The sequence below is a fragment of the Trachurus japonicus genome, chromosome 22 (assembly GCF_045865225.1).
Source record: "Trachurus japonicus isolate A0001 chromosome 22, Traja_1.0".
Classification (NCBI taxonomy): domain Eukaryota; kingdom Metazoa; phylum Chordata; class Actinopteri; order Carangiformes; family Carangidae; genus Trachurus; species Trachurus japonicus.
The window spans coordinates 19,276,652-19,295,006 of NC_140928.1; the positions used below are offsets into that span (position 1 = coordinate 19,276,652).

Genomic DNA, 18,355 nt, shown 5'->3' on the forward strand with positions numbered 1-18,355 from the left:
GTGAAGATGGTCAGTCCAATTGGAGAGAGAGAAAACTACAGTAAATGAAAGCTGCTCTCGTGCAGCAGAGTATTTTCCCGCTCATGTTGTTCAGTTGCACCACCCTGGTCACATACATAAGATTATGCAAGCATGTGGATGAGGAAGTGAGACAAAATATGTGATGACTTATTTCACAATGATGTGAAAACTGACTTCTGAATGATACAAATAAGTATAATCTATTAAGTATGATTAACTATAAATACAATCACTTAATTTTATTCTATTCAGTTAAAGCCAGTGCTTTACAACGTGTCAACCTGTGGATATGAAGACCTCTTCCTGTTTCCATATAACACACAGCCCTCAGCTTTTACAGGCCATAAACGTAACTGGGTGTTACTAGAATTGACTACACATGGCATTTTTCTCATTCACTCCCTGTGTTGAGATCAAACCTTATGCGGTTCAGCTTATTGTGAGCAAACAAGGATTTTATTTGTTGGCCTCTTATGGATGTACATGACGTGTACTTGTGTTGAGCTCAAACAGTAACTATGGGGAGGGAGATGTCTGTGATGATCTGATAAGACCTGTCTTTAAAAACCCCATGTCTCACCCTCTGAGGACACACTTGAGAGGTAAACTGAGACATGATGCTGTCGGTTCTGTTGCTACTCCTCAGTCCTGCTTTGGCCTGGATTGTGAGTGGCTTTTGCTTCCCTTGACTAACCCACACTAATGTAATTTATTAGGATTGCCTTTAATGATGGTCATTTCTTTTCAGCCAGTGGAGGACTGGGAGTCTGGTAATGTGACTGCATCAGTTGGTGAGTCAGGTCAGTGTATTTGTCATGTGTTTCTGCCTGATACCACCTTCCCTGCTGACCGGGTCCAGCACATGCAACAAGTCAGCAAAGATCTGATCCTGGAAGTGGAAATCCAGATGAACAAGGTGCAGTAGGTCTGACCCGTATAGCATGAGGACTGAAAACAAATTCTGTGATAAAACATCTTGGTGCTCATGTGTCATGTTCTCCAGATGGTGAGCTATGAGGGTAAACTGGAGGCCTATTTGAAAGAACTGAGCGACCTGACTGTGAGAGTGACCATGCTGGAGACCAGTCCTGACAGTTACATCAAACTGGACTTTGAGCTGCTCAGGATCGAGCTCAGAGAGTTTGAGGCTCTGGTGGGGCAGCTCAAGGAATCCCTCAACTCCTCCTCACCTTTGTTTGAGAGTCTGTACCTTGAGGTGAAAGAGTCATTTGTGAACGTACTCTCCAGTGCTGCTGGTTTGAATGTTGGATTTTTGATTGAATGAATGTGTTTTATTTACAGATACGCAACATGACGTTCATTGTGAACCAACTGGAGACCTACGACAAGAGCAACCTGGAGGTGATCCGCATCGAGTTTGCTAAGCTGCAGAAGAAGCTGGAGGAGTGCCAGAAGGAGCAGGATTTCATCAAGCCAGATATTGGTGAGTCAACTAACAGAAGATAGAAGGTAAATGCTTACAATACCAGTCATTTCTAACACTCCTTTTTTTTTCTTCAGGCAACTGCAATCACACAGGAATCCTGAGCATCAGCAAACCCACAGTGGTCCAGGTCAATGCTCATATGAATGCAGGTTACCTGTATGGCGGCTGGGGAAAAGACTCCAAACCTGTTCGAGGCTATGAGTCGATGTACTTCTACGGTGCATACAATAGTCCCGCAGTGTATGACTTCTATTTGTACTCTGACTATGGAAAGCTGATTCTGAGGTCTGCATTCAAACACCATGACATACCAAGTGGGTGGGAAGGTTCCGGTAACAATTACATCGTTCATGGTAACACCATATATTACCAGCACAACTCACCTTTCGGTATGACTAAGCTGAATCTGACCAGTTCTGCCTATGACTCCAGAGTGATCCCAGCCGCAAGTCAAAGGTTTTCATACAGTTACTCTAGTCATCAGAACTTGGACTTTTCAGCTGATGAAAATGGCTTGTGGGTAATGTATGCCTCAGAGGTGAGCAAGGGTAAAATTGTCCTAGCAAAGATAGATGAGAAATCTTTTGGCATTGTGGATGAGTGGCACACTGGTGCATATAAGCAGTTGACTGGCAATGCGTTCATGGCCTGTGGAGTCATGTACGCCACCAGGTCAGTGGATTTGACCACAGAGGAGATCTTCTATGCATTCGACACCAGGACCAAGGAGGAGAAGCACCTGAACATTCGCTTCCAGAAGTTCCAGGAGAAATACTCCAATCTGGACTACAACCCCACAGATCAGAAGCTCTACATGTACAACGATGGCTACTATGTGTCCTATAATGTGAGGTTTAACAAAGAATGAGCCCTCCTCTTTGTGATCTGCTGTATTGTGATTGATACGAATGATCTGTATTTACTCACTGGAGCTCTATAGCCCACGGTGTTTTTTTCTGAATAAATCAAACTGAAGCATTCAAATGTCGACTGTCTTAATATTTGATGTATGAATGCATGAATGACACATGATAAAAAAAAAAAAAAGTGTATGAAAAGTTCCAGAAAACCAAATTAAGTGTAAATTACCAAACGTATGATCCAGTTCATTCCATAAATCATGGAACTGATAAAAAAAAAGATAAATCAATCAACAGTAATTAATTAATTAATTGACTAAAATTGCTTCTTTTTTTCTTAATAAATACTCATATAATCATCATAGATTAAACACAGTTGTGTTTTGGCACTGGTGTAGTCTAAAGTGACAGAACCATAAGTCAAATACAGTACCTGCATAAAGCCAAGTGTAGCCTACATTTTCCATTGCATTGTAGGTTAAACAGGATTAAAAATCCACTGAGTAATGAGCTCACACACTATAATTACAACAGAATCAAGGGAGGATGTGCTGAAGTACAGAAAGTGCAATTACTGCAGCAGACCGACTTCATCAATTATCATATCTTTCAGTGTGGAGATCAAAATGGAGTGAATTTGCAGGCGCTGCTCTCTGCTTCTTGTAATTGAGTTTACAGACAACTTGAACAGGAAAGGGAAAAAAATGCTCCTGTGCTATTTCCACACATTAATATGAGCGGCGTGATTCGTGAGGAACAGGTTGCTTTGTTAGACTGATGTTATTGAATTTTCAGTTTTTCTCCAGGCTACAACGAAAGCTTAAGATTAATATTGAACCAATTACCCTTTAGCTCCAGCTAATCAAAACACAAACTGACTGGAGAGACAAATCAAATATCACCAGTACAACAAATGTAACAGGAATTTCCGTCTTTTGTTCCTGAATTGAAGTAAATGAATTTAAGAAACTGTCAATAGATTGTGTGCTCCGTGTCTTTTCAGGCAACAGTTGAACTCTCAGCATCATGTGGATGAGACTTCACTCTTCTGATTGTGCTACATATAGGCTTAGTTTATATAACTGATTCAGTGACACGTCACTGTTTTTTATATTGAATAGAAATGTTTCCTTTGATAAAAAAAAAGAAAATTTACCATATCTTTTTAGGTTCAGGTTAATCTGTATAGGGAATGGTTACTATTTACATGCTGAACACTTGTAGAGGGTGATAATGCAAAGATAAATAAAGACGCACCTCTTAGTGTGTATAATCTGCACAGCTGCACTGATCTCAAGGATGCTAATAAAATCATCATGGCTGGACTCACATCACAAGCCGTGGCTGATAAGAAGCTACTGTTAACAACAGACATCAGATCAGACAGTAACCAACAGCAGAGAAGAGACACGCCTCTGATTCTGCTGCTTCTGGTTCCCACGCTCAGTCCTGCATTGGCATGGCTTGTAAGTTTTCTAAATAATTTTTATTATCCTTTAGCAAATTGTAACAAAAATAAGTGAGTTTTCATGCAGCCAGTGGGGGACTGGGAATCAGGAAATGTAAACACATCTGGTGGACGACTGGAGTGTGTTTGCAGTGTGTTCCTGCCTGTGGCTGTGATGGATGGAAATGAGCTTTGCTGACTTTCTTGAACATTTTTATTTCTGGAATAAAATCAGAAGTGAGCATTTAGAGTGTAACTGTCCTCTTTTCTTTCATTTCAATCATTTGAGAATCAAAGCGTATAATTAAGCTCTCCCATTCTGTATTTTCGGGTGAGGTTGCAGCATCTGATACATCTTGCCCCCCTCCTCTCCTGCCCTTAGCTGGAGCCCCCCCACCCCCCTGTAACCCAGCCCTCCCTTGGGGTGGGGACTACTCTCCTTTGTGCAGCAGCTGGAGCCAGGCTCCATCTGGTACTGAGCTCCAAGACCCACTAGACTCTGTACAGGGTGATCCCTCCATTTATAAGGGATGAAAGACATTAAATAAAACCAGCAATGGATATTTAATTCATTTATTTATTTTAAACTGATATTTTTTCATGTGGGATTTGTCAACAGTAAACAATAACAACTCAGTCCTTATTTGTTATTTCTCATTTTTAAGTAAAAGTCAGGGTGGAAAATAGCCTTCAGTCAGTGCGCACAAAAACACCACTGTCTCTTTAAACCGGCCAGCATCTGTCGGGATGAGAGGGGGTGGGAGCGAGCGCCCTGAGTGAAATGGTACCCTGAAGTGACATCATTCTCGGCCAATCAGGAGCCTCGCCGGAGCTCTCTCCTCCTCTCCTGTTTCGGGAATGAGCTGCGCTGAGGCGGCTGAAGACGTGAGCTGCTGCTGCTGCTGCTGCTGATGCTGCTGCTGGGGCGGAGGGTCCAGGGCATGCTCGCCTCCCATCAGGTGCAGTGTGTGTATCTGTACATATTCGCCTTATTTTCTGTTGTATTGAAGCATTTATCTCGTAGCTACGGTGGGTTGCTTATCCAGTGGAACTGTGTGTGGTGTGGTGCATGTTGAAAGGATGGTGGATGGCAATGGGACGAGCCTGAAGATGGCTTTGTGTGTTTCATAACACTCCTGAGATGATGTCGCCTCCATGACTGTAACCAAAATGGGGTGTGTGTATTTCTGTGATATTTGTGTTTCACTCTGCAGCTAGCTACCTACATTGAGGTGAAATAAACACAGTGTTTTACATTAATGGGAGATTTTCAGGACTGCATTAGCCTCCACTGCATGACTGCTCATACATTTGACTTCATGTGACAGAATTATTGCATAACAGTTAAGATCTTAAACATTCTTGTCAGCAGAGAATTTATTTGGAAATAATCCATCTCATGTGATTTGTGTGGGTGGGTGGATGTCTAAAACCACATCAGTGTTACAGACTGGCATACACAAATATGCTATTTGTTTCATATACAATGGGATTTATACAGTGCAAGTGGGCTGTTAACACCTTCTCCACTGTGTTCTTTCTGTTTCAATCATCCTGTGGGCATACATGACTATGTAATCACCCTTAGACACGCGACAAGGTGCCTCGGCGCTCTGACTCACTTCTCTGTAATCTTTGATGTTTGCAGTCTGGTTTCTTTCCATTGATCAGAAATAGTAGACACACACTTGCACTCACTTCCTGTACTGGTCTGGAGGTTAACTCTTTGTGTTCACTGTCCCAGATGATCATGCTGTGCTGCAAAGACCTGAGCTGTGGAGTCACTGGGGGCACGTGCACACTGAGCCCAGTGACAACAGACAGAGATGAATGCTGTTGTTGATAAGACGAGGAAGCAAAGGTGAGTCGCAGGCTCAACACTTCGCTGCTTGAGAGTCAAACAGCAACTGTACGACTCATTTACAGAAGCTGAAGATTCAGTTTCTTTTTCTACGTATTTTCCAGTAAATACATACATACACCTGACCGTCATGTCTGAATTTAGTCTGGCTAAATCACTAATATCTTTTTCCACAGTGCTCAGGCCAGTGGGACCCTGACAGGTCTAAAAACAAGGAAGCTATGGCAAAGAGAGATTACCTGGTGGAGGCAGCCAAGCAGATCCGGATGGCTCTGGACAGCGAGGTCAATGAGGACTACGAGGCAGCTTTCAGTTACTATAAGAACGGGGTGGACTTACTGCTGAATGGGGTTCAGCGTAAGTGGATGACATTACTTTTTTTCTTGTGTTTCGAACAATGACTATGTGTGACGCTGAATGGGGAATTGGAAGAGGCGTGTTTGCACAAGACATGTGATAGGAATATGTGGGCCAGAATAAAAACAGGAAGTCACAAACCAAAGGTTGAACACAGATTTCCTCAAGTCAGCTGTGTGTTACTGTGCTACTGTTTCTTATCCCAGGTCAAAGGCCAAAGGTTTAGTTGTGACAGGGTCTTGTCTTTTAGATGTATTCTGCTCTCACTGCTGGTGTCTGACACAGTGTAACTGTCTTAACAGTGGATCCTAACAAAGACCGCCGGGAGGCTGTGAAGAGGAAGACCACCCAGTATCTGAAGAGAGCTGAAGAGATCTTCATCACTCATCTGCAGGATAACTTAGGGAAGGGGAGCTCTCACTTAGGGGTAAGAATCATTCTGACCAATCATCTACATCAAGATTTGACTAACTCTGAAAGATTTGCTTTCAATGTGTGATGAGAATAATTATAAATATCTTTTTTTATAAATAGAAGTTGGATTAAAGCATTTTTAGTGCATTACAATTTCAGCTTTTCTAGCTTGAACTCTTCTGAGCACAAAGGAGCGCCTCCTGTGTTTCATCATACATGATTAGTGCCTGTCAAGAGCCTTATTCATCATCTTGGTTGTAATGTGCTTCATTGTCCTAAAGCAAACATCCTCTGTGGCTCTCATCACCAGGGTTACAGCAGTCTGAGATTCCGTCCAATCAGACACTTGAGTTCACCTGTGGAGGATCTGGAGATGTGTAAGGTGGTTGGAGTGACGGACAAGGTAAGACAGACATTATTTCTACATCAGTGAGTCAGTGATTCTTTTGGGCGCTGACACATTGGAAACTGTACATGAGCAACACTAACCACAAAAGCAAACTGCAGTAATGTGTCTTTTCATCCCAAAGGTCCTGATTGTCCAGAGTATGATCAATAAAGAGACATTTGTAGTAAAAGTGAGTATACAGTCTTCCATGGACACCACACAGGAGAAAGTAAAAAGTCCCGACCTGTAAATGATTGCAGGTCTTCTGGCAGACATCTGTCCACTCATAGTGGAGATGTTTGGGGGTTGTGTCATCTGGCAGCAATCCAGTGTTTTTGAATTCTGTGGCAGGCCAGTCGATGGGAGCTCTCCCCATCCTGTCTCCCTGAGTATCATCCAGCATTGATCTGCCTGAGAGCTCTCACCTTTTAGCCAGCACAACTACACCTCAAATTTCAGTCACCAGAGAGACGTGGTAAACAGAAAGACAGTAATCTCTTAAGGGGGCAATCCAAACAGCATTGAATCCTTTTTTTTTTACTAGGCCTATTTCAACCATACCCATAGTGATACACTATTTACTACAGCGATGCACATATTTTCTTTCTATTTCACTGTCTGAAAAAAGAAAATCAATAATTGCATGGATGTTTTCTTACAGAGTCTGGTCAAGTCAAGCTGGGAGAGCAGGGACCAGCCAACCATAATTCCTCAGGGGGTGCCATACATGGTTAAGTTGCTAAGATATTACGTCAGCGAAGATGCTGTGTACCTGCATCTCGAGCATGTCAAAGGTGAGCTGCTAACAGCTGTTGATAAACTATTACTGTAGGTTGACAATAACAGACAATCAACCACAGAGTTTTTCCGACTTCTGTCATCTTAGGTGGGAGGCTCTTCTCCAAGCTGCACAAGATAAAGAACGAGAAAGCCAGGGAACACCCAGAATGCTTGAGCTCTGGCCAGCGGAACGTCAAGCTGAAGACCAGCTACACCTCTCCCACAATCAGCACAGACTACCAGCACATCCACAGAGGAAGCGCGGCGGGGGTGATTCCCGAGAAGTTAAGCGATGAGAGCCCAGACACGGACTTCACCACTTCATGGGATGAGACTCAGCAGCGTCTGGAGAGCTGCGGGACTCACTCCTACATCGAGGAGACGGGCTGTCTGCAGAACACGCGCTCCGCAGCATCATTTTATACCAAGCTCGATCGTCTGAGTCTGCACTCTGGCCCGTCGAGGGCGCAGGTCAACACCCACATCCATCCACCAGCTCCTAGTTTGTGTTTGCACTCCAGTGAAACTCAGGAAAAGCCCGCTCTTCCCCTCTCTTGCACCCGTGTCAGTCAGGCTCTAGACGTCATGTCAGAAATCCAGAGAAAGAAAGCTGGGATGGGACTGATAGAGTGCAGCTCAGAGTTTGAAGTGGCTTGGAAAACTGCGGATCCAGCACACAACTGTGAAACACCAAACCCCTATGCAGTGACTGACAGCACACTCGGACAAACTCCACCTCATACAAATCAGACCTCATCTCTAAAAGCAGGGTCGTCGAACAGTGAAAACAATGGTTTGAGTTCTTCGCCTGCCATTTTGTATCTTCCTCTCCATTGCCAAACCCAGATCCGTGGCAGGGCGTCATGGGATACCAACGGCTCCAGTCAAGCACCTGTTTTAAGTGTTAACTCTGCAGACACAGCGATAGACTCAAAACAAGACAGCAGCAGTCCCACCATAGAGGAAAGAAACGGTATGGTAGTCATCAGGAGCACAGACAGAGCTGTGTTCTCCGACCACACAGACACAAAAATAACCTCGGACAGCTCCTGGCCGTCGTTGTCAGGAGTCCCTCTGTCCCTCTCAGGGGTGAAATACAAAGGGGAAACATGTTCCAGTAAAGCAAGGGAGGGAGTAGAGAAAACCTACGAACTGCTTAGTCCTAAAGAGAAGGTAGCATCTGGAAGAGTGGGCTGGTTCTCCTCTGTCCCTCCTGGAGCCGAACCCTACAGGAGGGGAGAGGATCAGGACGCTTTCTTCAAAGCAGAAGAATCACAGGGGCCGGGGGATGACCAGATCATTGAGGTGGACGGCTGGTGCCACCTGCCTCGGTTTCCTCTCAAATCCCCCGGGCCGGCAGACAAGGCTATGCAGACATGCTGGGGGCTTCCCGAGGCCGAGGTGTGCGTCTGGGGGGCACAGATCCTGTTGGCCCTGGAGAGTCTGCATCAGCAAGGCATCCTCTGTCGGGATCTCAACCCTAGAAATGTTCTGCTCACCAGCAACGGTGAGTCCGTTAAACAACTAGAAAAGACAGACTGAGGAAAAGAGAAATACATTTTACTTTAATGAAATGCAATGTTTTTTTCAGGGAAGGTGTGTTTGACATTTTTTGGCCAGTGGAGTGAGGTTCAGTCAGAGATCAGCTCCAAAGCCATGGAACAGATGTACTGTGCTCCAGGTAAAAATATATATGATTCACTGACAGCTTTTATCACTGGTTGTTCCTGAGTGTAACCTGCCACCTAGTGGTAAGATGCAGTTTGTCCACTTCATTCAGAGTAAGAGGTCAAGTAGTGCACATTACAGTAAATCAGAATACAGACTATTAAAAAAGAATTATTGTCAAGAAATGTACATGAATAAAACTGAACTCAGCTTTTTGTCTGTTGACAGAGATCGGTGGGGTTTCCAGAGTTACGGAGGCTTGTGATTGGTGGAGTCTTGGGGCTCTGTTGTTTGAACTTCTAACAGGAATGGTGAGCAAAACACGCTGCATGTGTGAGTCTGAGTCTGAACAGAGCAGTTATTCCTGCAAACTGTATGTTATGTTGAGTCATTGCTTCTCACACACTGTGTCTCCAGCCACTGTGGCAGCTCCACCCAGCAGGAATCCACTCTCACACTCAGCTGCTCATCCCAGACCACCTGAGCGCTGCAGCTGCATCTCTGCTCACTGAGGTTAGATTCAAGGCCTCAAATACCCAGAAAGCAAACACACACACACACACACACACACACTGAATGATCTAATGTTAGTATCTCCTCTCTCCATAATGCTACTGCACAGCTGCTTCAGTTCGATGCCGGTTATCGCTTGGGCTCTGGAGGAGGAGGTGTGAGTGACATCAAGTGCCATCCCTTCTTCAGTGGCATCTCCTGGAAAGCTCTGAGCTGCTAGCAGGCATGGACCCAGCACCTCTGATCCCTCTGCACTCGTCCCCAGGGAAAACGAACACTTTCTTGTATCCGAGCATCCCGATGTGGCCAAACTGGATGCAGAAGCAGATCCTGCTCTCCTTTGCATTTTGTGCTTCCCAAAGAAACAATAAAAACTGAACCATGAATAAAATTGGTCAACAGTGGATAAAGTGATTTATTTCAACTTCTGAGACTCCAGAGTCCCACGGTGTGAAGTTAACACACCCCTTAAGCGGTTTAGAGTGCTTTACACACACATTTACATGTATGGGCAGATGCATATGAGTCAATATTATCTCAGTGAAGAACAAAAAGACAGACAAATACATGTGGTTGAGTAATGCAGCTTTTATTGTTTAAAACTTTCATTTTCTTAAATAGTCCATCTTACGCAGCATAAAGAGTTGGTATAAATTTTCAAGAGGATTTCTTTATTTCCAACATTTTAGAACGTAGTGTTTCTTGGTTTCTAGCCCAAAACGTGCTCATTGTTCTTCTCAACCAAAATAATGAAATTACACTATGCACTTTTTTTTTCTACGTTTGCCATTTCTCTCACAATAAGGTGGAATTATCTTTAGTTGTATGTAGAAAATGACATATGGCCCACATGAGTTAGAGAATATCTTCTTTCTTTTTTTTGATCTAGAGACCAGCACCACCAACGCCCCAGAAACCCTCTGAAACTTATCCACAACAGCACCAGACCCCTTCATCAGTGCCAGCCTTACAAATGTCCATTACATAACCCCCCCACTGTTCTCCAAAAACCATTATCTTCTAGTTAACCAATACAACAATACATCAACTGCAGTTACGGTAATGTTCATCAGGTGAGTACAGCCACTGTTTGTGTAGGGTGGTTTGTTTGGTTGGGCCTGGAGTTCACAAGGGTTCACATATCAAGGAGCAGCACCCTGGGGTCCTCCACCACCGACTTGATCTTGCGTAGGAAAGTGACGGCCTCTCTTCCGTCAATCAGACGATGGTCGTATGTCAGGGCAACGTACATCATGGGACGGATCTCCACCTGAACACAAGAAAATCACAGAGACCATATTTTCATACGATAAATAAAGGGATAATTGAACTGATTCACTTTGATATACATCTAGTGAATTAGTCAATCGACAATAAATGAATCTACATTTCTGCTTATATTTTATGTCACTGCAGACAGAATATCTTTGGTTCCTGTACTGATGGTCAGATGTTACTATGTGCTCCAGAAATCACCAATATTATTTTTTTCAATTGGCATTTTGTACAATAAATGATTGAAACTGTAACTGGCAGATTAATTGATAAGAAAATGAAGCTGCAGCAGCAATCTATTCCTCACATTTCTAAATTATCCTTTATCAGTGAGTGTATACGGTATTTAGTTAACACTAGTCACTGAGAAAGTTGCAGGCTAACCATAAAACTCCTTTATGTGTTCATCTTGCTCCAGCATTGTTAATGCAAATGTATCAATCAAACATTTTATGACTACTGTCACTGCTTGTGGCTGATGTGGCTAGAAAACCTCACGCCAGTTATTAAATTAATTCATTATTATTATTTATTTTTTTAAAGTATATTTTTTGGCTTTTCATGCGTTTATTAGATAGGACAGTTAAGAGTGTGACCAGCGCCGTAACGTAACCGTGCGGGGCCCCCCCGCGGCCGTTCGCCGCGGATGACGGCGATGACGGCGGGGGGGGGGGGGGGGTGCGGCGGCGAGGCGATGGCCGCGATGACGGGGGGGGGGTTGACGGCGGCGACAACACAGCAGAACAATCCTGCCTAGGAGCTGTCCATGGTTACTTAACCAAAAGTCTCTTGAAATATCAAACAAAGAAGAGAACTATGGACTGTGGAAGCTTGAATGGCCAAAATACAGAAGTTATCATGACGTGAACCATATGTTGTGGTGTAAAAAAAACCTAAAAAACGTTGATTCGGTGGAAACCCGGCTTAACGGGCGGGGCCCCCACGGAATGCGGGGCCCCCCCGCCTCGCGGGGGCTGCGGGGGTATACTTTACGGCCCAGAGTGTGACAGGAAATGGGAGGCAGAGATGGGGGGAATGACATGCAGGATAGGGCCGTCCGACGCGGGACTGAAACCAGGGCCGCCTGCAGTGAGGACTATAGCCTCTACACACGGGGCGGGTGCTCTACCAACTGAGCTAAACACCGCCCCATTAATTCAATTATTTTTGACCATTCATTTTGTATTATGTGATTTTTGTACACCAGTATGTGTATTTGCATGTTTCACACTGGGGAAACAAACCTTGCCACCGATTGCAACGGGCCTGTCAAAGATGCCGTGCATGCCTAAAATAGCAGACTGTGGTGGGTTGATGATGGGTGTGCCGAACATGGACCCAAACACGCCGCCGTTGCTGATGGTGAAGGTTCCCCCGTCCATGTCCTCAACAGCCAGCTCGTTCTTACGGGCCTAGAAACACCAATCTTCGATTATTACCACAAATCACATAAGGAAAACAACAGAAGAACATCTGGCAGAAAAAGTGAACTAAAAAGAACAACTATGACAAAGTACGAATGTTAAATAATATGTAATTGTAAAAAAATGTATCACCTTTTCTCCCAACAGATTGATGGTTTTCTCAATGTCCGTAAAATTCATTCCCTCTACGCTTCGGATTACAGGAACCACCAGACCCTGAGAGAGAAGTCACGTGACTGAATTTTCACATTACAAACAAGTGAGCCATCAAGCACTTGCACTCCGAGTTATAATATAATCCACTTGTCCTACCTTTGGTGTGGCCACAGCCACACTGATGTCGACGTAGTCCCTGTACACAATCTCTTTGGTTGTATCATCAATTACTGACAACAGAAAAAAAAGAGCATAAATACTATGCACACAAAAACACATACAGATTAAAACTGTTTATCATCATTTCATTTTCCACTATGATTAATTTCCTTTTCTCACGTACCATTTCTGTTGAAACCAACAAGACTATTTTAGATTTTTCAAAGCTAGCAGTACAGACCGACCCCGCTTCATTGTGGTATCTCTAAATAGGTCAGGGTGGTCTAAAAGCAGTAAATAAGTTAGTGCTGGTTTTGAGGTTTGGCAGTGAAAGAGACTGAAACTTAAATCTTGTTCTTTACCACACACACTTGCAGTGACTTGATACCAAACGTGCAAAGACACAGTATAACGGATACCACAGAGTGACGTCTTTCAGTCCATACCAGCATTGACAGCAGGCTGGTCAGACAGCGCGTAGGCAGCAGCCTTCACAAATGCAGACATAAAGCCCAACTTGATGTTATGCTTTTTGAGGAAGGCATCTTTGTAAGTCTTCCTCATCTCTGTGATGTTGCTGCAAGCAAACAGGAAAAAGAAAATGCATACATAAGCTGAGACTTTAGTATTGATGGGAAAAGTCTATGTGATATTGAACTGTTCTAGGATGTTAACAGAATTAAAAAAAAAAAAAAAAACACCAGGAATGATTAAGGGATTTGAAAACACATTCATGTCAAACAAGAAAAAAGTGCATATTTATGAATTGTTATTTAATATGACCCGTTTTGTTTTTTAATAATAACAATTTAAGCTTAGAGGATGTCTGTCAAAGCTGTCACTCTGATTCACCAACTATCTGCAGTTCTATAGTTTGTTGCTGTATGTACAACCAACAGGCTAATAATCTCCATATAAGTGAAAGTAATTACTAAGACAAAGAATATTGTAAAATTGTAACCATGTTATGAAAGACAGATTACATTAAATCTGACAAAACAACATGTATGCTTTTTGATGGCTATAAAAGAATGTTTTTGCAGATCACGGTGAATTAAAGCTATTGAAATTGCCCTGCTAATTGTTTCACCATTGCTCATTTTTCTCTTGTATCTCTCTTTTTAATTGTTTGTTTTCCTGTCTCTAACCCTGTTGAAGCTCTAGGATTTCTCAGCTAACATAATTAGCCCCTCCCAAGACACAGACTCTCCGAGAAAGGAGAGAAGAAGCGATAAAAATCTTCACTTTCTAGAGCCTGTAAATCTTGTTGGGCTGTCATAAAAGCCCATATCGGTTGAGGCAGCTCTTCCACTCAGAGCGCAGGTCTCTGCGGGCCCCTGCAGATGCTCTGGCCTCCTGCTCTGACTAGCTCCTTCGGCTCCAGATGAGCCCTAGCCTGGGAAGTCTTCCTCCAGACCGTCAATGTCAATCTAATTAGGATACATAGAAAACCCTGAATAGCTGAAAGCTGACACCACACATTTGCGGGGAAAAGAAATCCTCAAAGTGTCCTCTTCAGCACAGGGGGCAAGTGCAGACAATAACATTTCCTTGTAAATTAATAAAACCTGTTTTAACAATTCTTATCTTCGTTTTAGATGGCATTACGACCAAATATTTACATTCCAGTGTTTAAGAGGATATTGGGTTTCAAAAAGCTTTTCCTATTGGGCAGATTCCAATCTATAACCATTTGTGCTAGTGTTGTTGTTTGGGCTTTTAACACTGATATGCATACAGTGTGTATACTAGTGGCTCCCCTGCATTCATTCAGAAGCAGCAGACAGACCGCTACTGCTACACAATAAGCTCCAACACAAATTTTACACACTCATTAATATTAATGGGCCACTAATGATTTTACTCGCATTGTGTTTGAGCACGACAACAACTGACGTTATCTTGGAATTGCTTTTAGTTATTGACGAGTTCATCAAATCCTCGCCACTGCTTTAGTGAATAGAACAGCAGGTAACAAGCCAGCGGCAGAAAAAGTGACAGTGAGGTGGTGAATGCAGTGGAGCAGAGGAAAAGGATGCAGGAAGCTGTCAATATGGCAGTTAATGTACAGTACGGGCTCAAGTGTGTTGGCTAATAAGAGTATGGGGTGTAGGAGGATAACGGGTGCGCTGTGTGCTAGCACAACTTGTGTTGTGCTGTGCTGGTGCTGCATGAGAAAGCAAACTAGCGGACGTGTTTAGTCAGATTTAGTCTCTAAAATGTCTGAGGGCTTCATGATGTAGGTCAACCGATTTAGAATTTCCTACCTCATGTCGACCTCATTAAAAGTAGTCAACATAGCGCAGGTGTTTTGGGCTTCCTTCAGTCTCTGGGCAATTCGTAGTCTCATGCGGTTCATCTTAACCTAAAATAATAAAAATAAAAGATAGTCCCAGTAAACAACTCACAGCTCTTGCTCTACTAGACTAATTACATTTTTTTTTTTTTTTTTTAGATGTGTGGTGATTTTTTTCATTTTACCCTGCTCTCTGTCCTGGCTCCTTTAGCTCCTCCCTCTGCTTGGGCCACTGGTGCAGCTGAGGCAGGGGTGGGTTTGATGGCCGAAACTACAGAAAAGGACGACAAGAGGCAGTTAACATCTCTAGATATCGGTTTAGTGGAACCGGTGGAGAAAGCCAAACAATGATTAATCATGGAAGCTCGGGGGTCAAGAGCACAGATGTCATGTAAAACAGTTCTCGCATGACACACAACACCGTCTGTCTGATGGCAACTAACCTGGTTTGGTGTCCATAGCATGTGCTGGCACAGGTGGCACAGGGGGCATAGTGGTGGGAATGGGGCCCACAGCTGAGGGGGGAGGAGGAGGAGGAGGGGCAGCAGAAGGTGGTGGAGGGGCAGCAGCAGCCGGGGCCTCAGCTTTTGGAGCTTCTGCAGCTTTGGGAGCACCGGCTAAAGACATAGAGGAGAACAATTACAACAACGCTGACTTTAGAGTAGCATCTTAAGTTACACCGTTACATGTTAAATATTACACACCTCCTTTCCTAAGCTTGAAGAGAGGAGTTCCTCCCTCCACTTTGCCTCCATCTGGGACCAAAAGCTCCTCGATCACTCCAGAAGCTGGAGAGGGCACCTGCACTGACGTCTAAACAGCAGAGAAAACAATACTCACAAGTCAAAAACAGAAAGGAAGAGAAAAGTTCCAGTGTGGTTTGGCTGGTACCAAACTAATGAATACAGATACACCAACTGATTATCTCATTACAATGGCATTTGTTGGCATCAACACTTCATCTGTGAGAAGCAGTAAAAGGCCAAATTGTGATAATTAGATGAATGAGTCAGAGCATCTCCATAACTTCAGCTCTTGTTTGTTTTTTCTGGTCTGCACTGTGGGCAACTCTCTGTGGGGAAACCTTGGGTCCTGTTATTAATGTGCATGTTACTTTGACATGTAAAACCTACATAAGCATTGTTGGAGACCAACTTAACTCCACAGAAATGGTATTTTCTAATGGCAGAGGCCTTTTTCAGCAAGACGATGCTCCCCTGTCAGACTGCAAAAATGGCTGAGGAATGATTTGAGGAACACAACAACTTGTGGGAAACACTAAACGGAACTAAAATCACTACTTCAGCATTTTTGTTACAGTTTATATGCAACCATTGATGAAGTAAAGACTAACACACAAATAAAATAAAATTGCCTTGCCTTATCCTTTCATTCCCGTCGTGCAGTGTATTGATAGTGTAGGAACTGGGTTTTCACTTGAGCAGGCAAAGCCCAACAATTACGTGCAATCAAACAAACATAGGACTTTTATAAAATTTCATTGAGTTTTACCTTATCAGTCTCAATTTCGCACACCACCTCATCCTCTGAGACACTGTCTCCAACCGCTGTAAAGACAAAAATCACTTTTAGTACCTCAGTGCAACTCGACTACCTTCGGCAGAGGTTGGTCTTGTTGTGCCTAGTTTGTCTCTAGCAATAAAAGGAGTTACCTTTCTCCCACCTTACATCCCCTTCTGTGACAGACTCTGCAAATGCAGGGGTCTTGACTGTGACAACTTCATCTCCTGGAGAACAAAGACAGGTTCAAATAAATGTATGCCTCCACTCATCAGCTGTTGTGCAGATAAGTATAAAAATAAATGGCTTTTAAAGGTAAAACATACTGTAGGCTACAGACGTCCTGAAGTATTGGATTTGGAAGACGCTGGACCGGGGATCAGATTTTCTGAAGATCACAGAATTTTTTTTAATCAAACAATATATAAAAGGTTATTGCATTTTTATGCCAACGTTATTGAAATGTCACACTATTTCTGTTCAATGATTTAACTTAGACAAATCAAACTGCTCATTGTTAGATAGTGTCAGTGGATATTTAGTACTTACACACTGTTGTTGAAAGTGATAGAAGGGGTAGATGATAGAGCTGATGAAGGAAGGACAAGAGATGACTGTAAATAAGTGTTTTTTTTTTTTGCAGCAGCAGGATTTTCCCTAAGCAAAGATTGGGACTAAAGATGTCATGTCTGAACAGTAAACACACATACCTGCAGTGGCCCGACGAGCTAACACATTATTCCCCTGTGAAAAGATGGAGGCAGGTATTAGAGAGTGCCCTGAACCTTTACAGAGTGAATCTGAGCAACAATCATATCATGTGTGCAGAAAAGTGCCTTAGATAACAGGGACGTCAAAATAAACTGACAAGGCAGTGCTGTCGGTCAAAGGTCACTTCTGCTGCTGTACAATGACCTTTGACATAATCAATAAAATGATCTGGCACAACAACGAACTTGTGAGGTTTTGCATGAAAACTAAACCTGAATATGAGCCACGTCTTTCTCGTGCAGCTGACTTCACACCTGCATTACAGCTTCTTGTCATAGTCAACACCTCGAAACTAGGACTTCAATGTTTGACTTTGCTAACTTTGCTATTAAACTATTCCAGGGAGTTATAATCTAAATAATATAAAAATAAACAAAGCACTATCAAATTATCTGATCTAGTTGTGGGTTTCTCTCATAAACCACAATATGACCTCAGCCTGACAGCTACAGGCACCTTGCTAACCTACCCCCATACAAGTAGCTCAGTGCGGCTAACATGTTCTTGCTAGCTACCTGAATATTAATAGATAAGTTTTCAGTTAAGTTAGATTAACACGGGCCGGGGGTCTTCCTGGTGAGGTTAATCGGCGTAAACATTGCTGTCAAACACTGAGACCACCCCAGCACAGAGGGCACATGTTTTAACTTTAATAAGAGGCTGCAGCAAAGACTTGTGAGGGGAAGTGTCAGACTGTCCTTGGCTCACAATGTTACGGCCTGCAGCGGCCTGCAGCGGGGCCGGCTAACGCTAACGCTGCTACCTCCGACCGAGACGAGCCCGGACCGCCGGCGGCCACGGGCGGCGAAGGGTCGGACCAGCGACCGTTTCGTCTGCTTGTTGCCTACCTGGCGGATGGCAGAGAGGGAACGGCCGAAATTCCTGGTGAGACACCGGGAATGGGATAACATGGTGGTGGCTGTGTGACAGCAGCCCTGTCAGCGGCGGAAGGGAAACTCCGGTCACACCGACAAGCTAGGCAACTGCACGCGCAACT

The 18,355-nt window shown here is 43.6% G+C and overlaps 3 protein-coding genes across 5 annotated transcripts; 2 read left to right on the top strand and 1 right to left on the bottom strand.

Annotated features, from left to right (window-relative positions):
• Positions 1 to 608: 608 nt before the first annotated feature.
• olfm4.2 (olfactomedin 4, tandem duplicate 2) lies at positions 609 to 2,452 on the top strand. Its single transcript, XM_085767654.1, has 5 exons — positions 609 to 686; positions 770 to 937; positions 1,025 to 1,237; positions 1,324 to 1,465; positions 1,543 to 2,452. Exons 1-5 carry the CDS (start codon positions 636 to 638, stop codon positions 2,334 to 2,336), a joined length of 1,368 nt encoding a protein of 455 aa, XP_085623780.1. The 5' UTR covers positions 609 to 635; the 3' UTR covers positions 2,337 to 2,452.
• A 2,162-nt stretch (positions 2,453 to 4,614) lies between these two features.
• On the top strand, positions 4,615 to 10,147 carry rps6kl1 (ribosomal protein S6 kinase-like 1). 3 transcript variants are annotated; one of them, XM_085767896.1, is made up of 12 exons: positions 4,615 to 4,734; positions 5,520 to 5,636; positions 5,820 to 5,993; positions 6,296 to 6,420; positions 6,718 to 6,810; positions 6,938 to 6,985; positions 7,457 to 7,589; positions 7,682 to 9,082; positions 9,167 to 9,256; positions 9,472 to 9,554; positions 9,661 to 9,756; positions 9,866 to 10,147. In XM_085767896.1, exons 2-12 carry the CDS (start codon positions 5,606 to 5,608, stop codon positions 9,974 to 9,976), a joined length of 2,385 nt encoding a protein of 794 aa, XP_085624022.1. In that variant the 5' UTR covers positions 4,615 to 4,734; positions 5,520 to 5,605; the 3' UTR covers positions 9,977 to 10,147. The 3 variants fall into 3 exon arrangements, with proteins under 3 accessions (XP_085624022.1, XP_085624023.1, XP_085624024.1); XM_085767897.1 differs by having other exon boundaries at positions 4,629 to 4,741; XM_085767898.1 differs by having other exon boundaries at positions 4,712 to 4,734; positions 5,813 to 5,993.
• Positions 10,148 to 10,324: 177 nt separating this feature from the next.
• dlst (dihydrolipoamide S-succinyltransferase) lies at positions 10,325 to 18,355 on the bottom strand. The gene is made up of 15 exons (XM_085767900.1): positions 18,207 to 18,355; positions 17,298 to 17,331; positions 17,137 to 17,176; positions 16,914 to 16,975; positions 16,740 to 16,814; positions 16,579 to 16,634; positions 15,771 to 15,879; positions 15,510 to 15,683; positions 15,252 to 15,337; positions 15,038 to 15,135; positions 13,217 to 13,347; positions 12,768 to 12,841; positions 12,588 to 12,671; positions 12,276 to 12,443; positions 10,325 to 11,026 (listed from the first exon to the last, which is right to left on the bottom strand). The coding sequence occupies exons 1-15, from the start codon at positions 18,267 to 18,269 to the stop codon at positions 10,892 to 10,894; spliced, it is 1,389 nt and encodes a 462-aa protein (XP_085624026.1). The 5' UTR covers positions 18,270 to 18,355; the 3' UTR covers positions 10,325 to 10,891.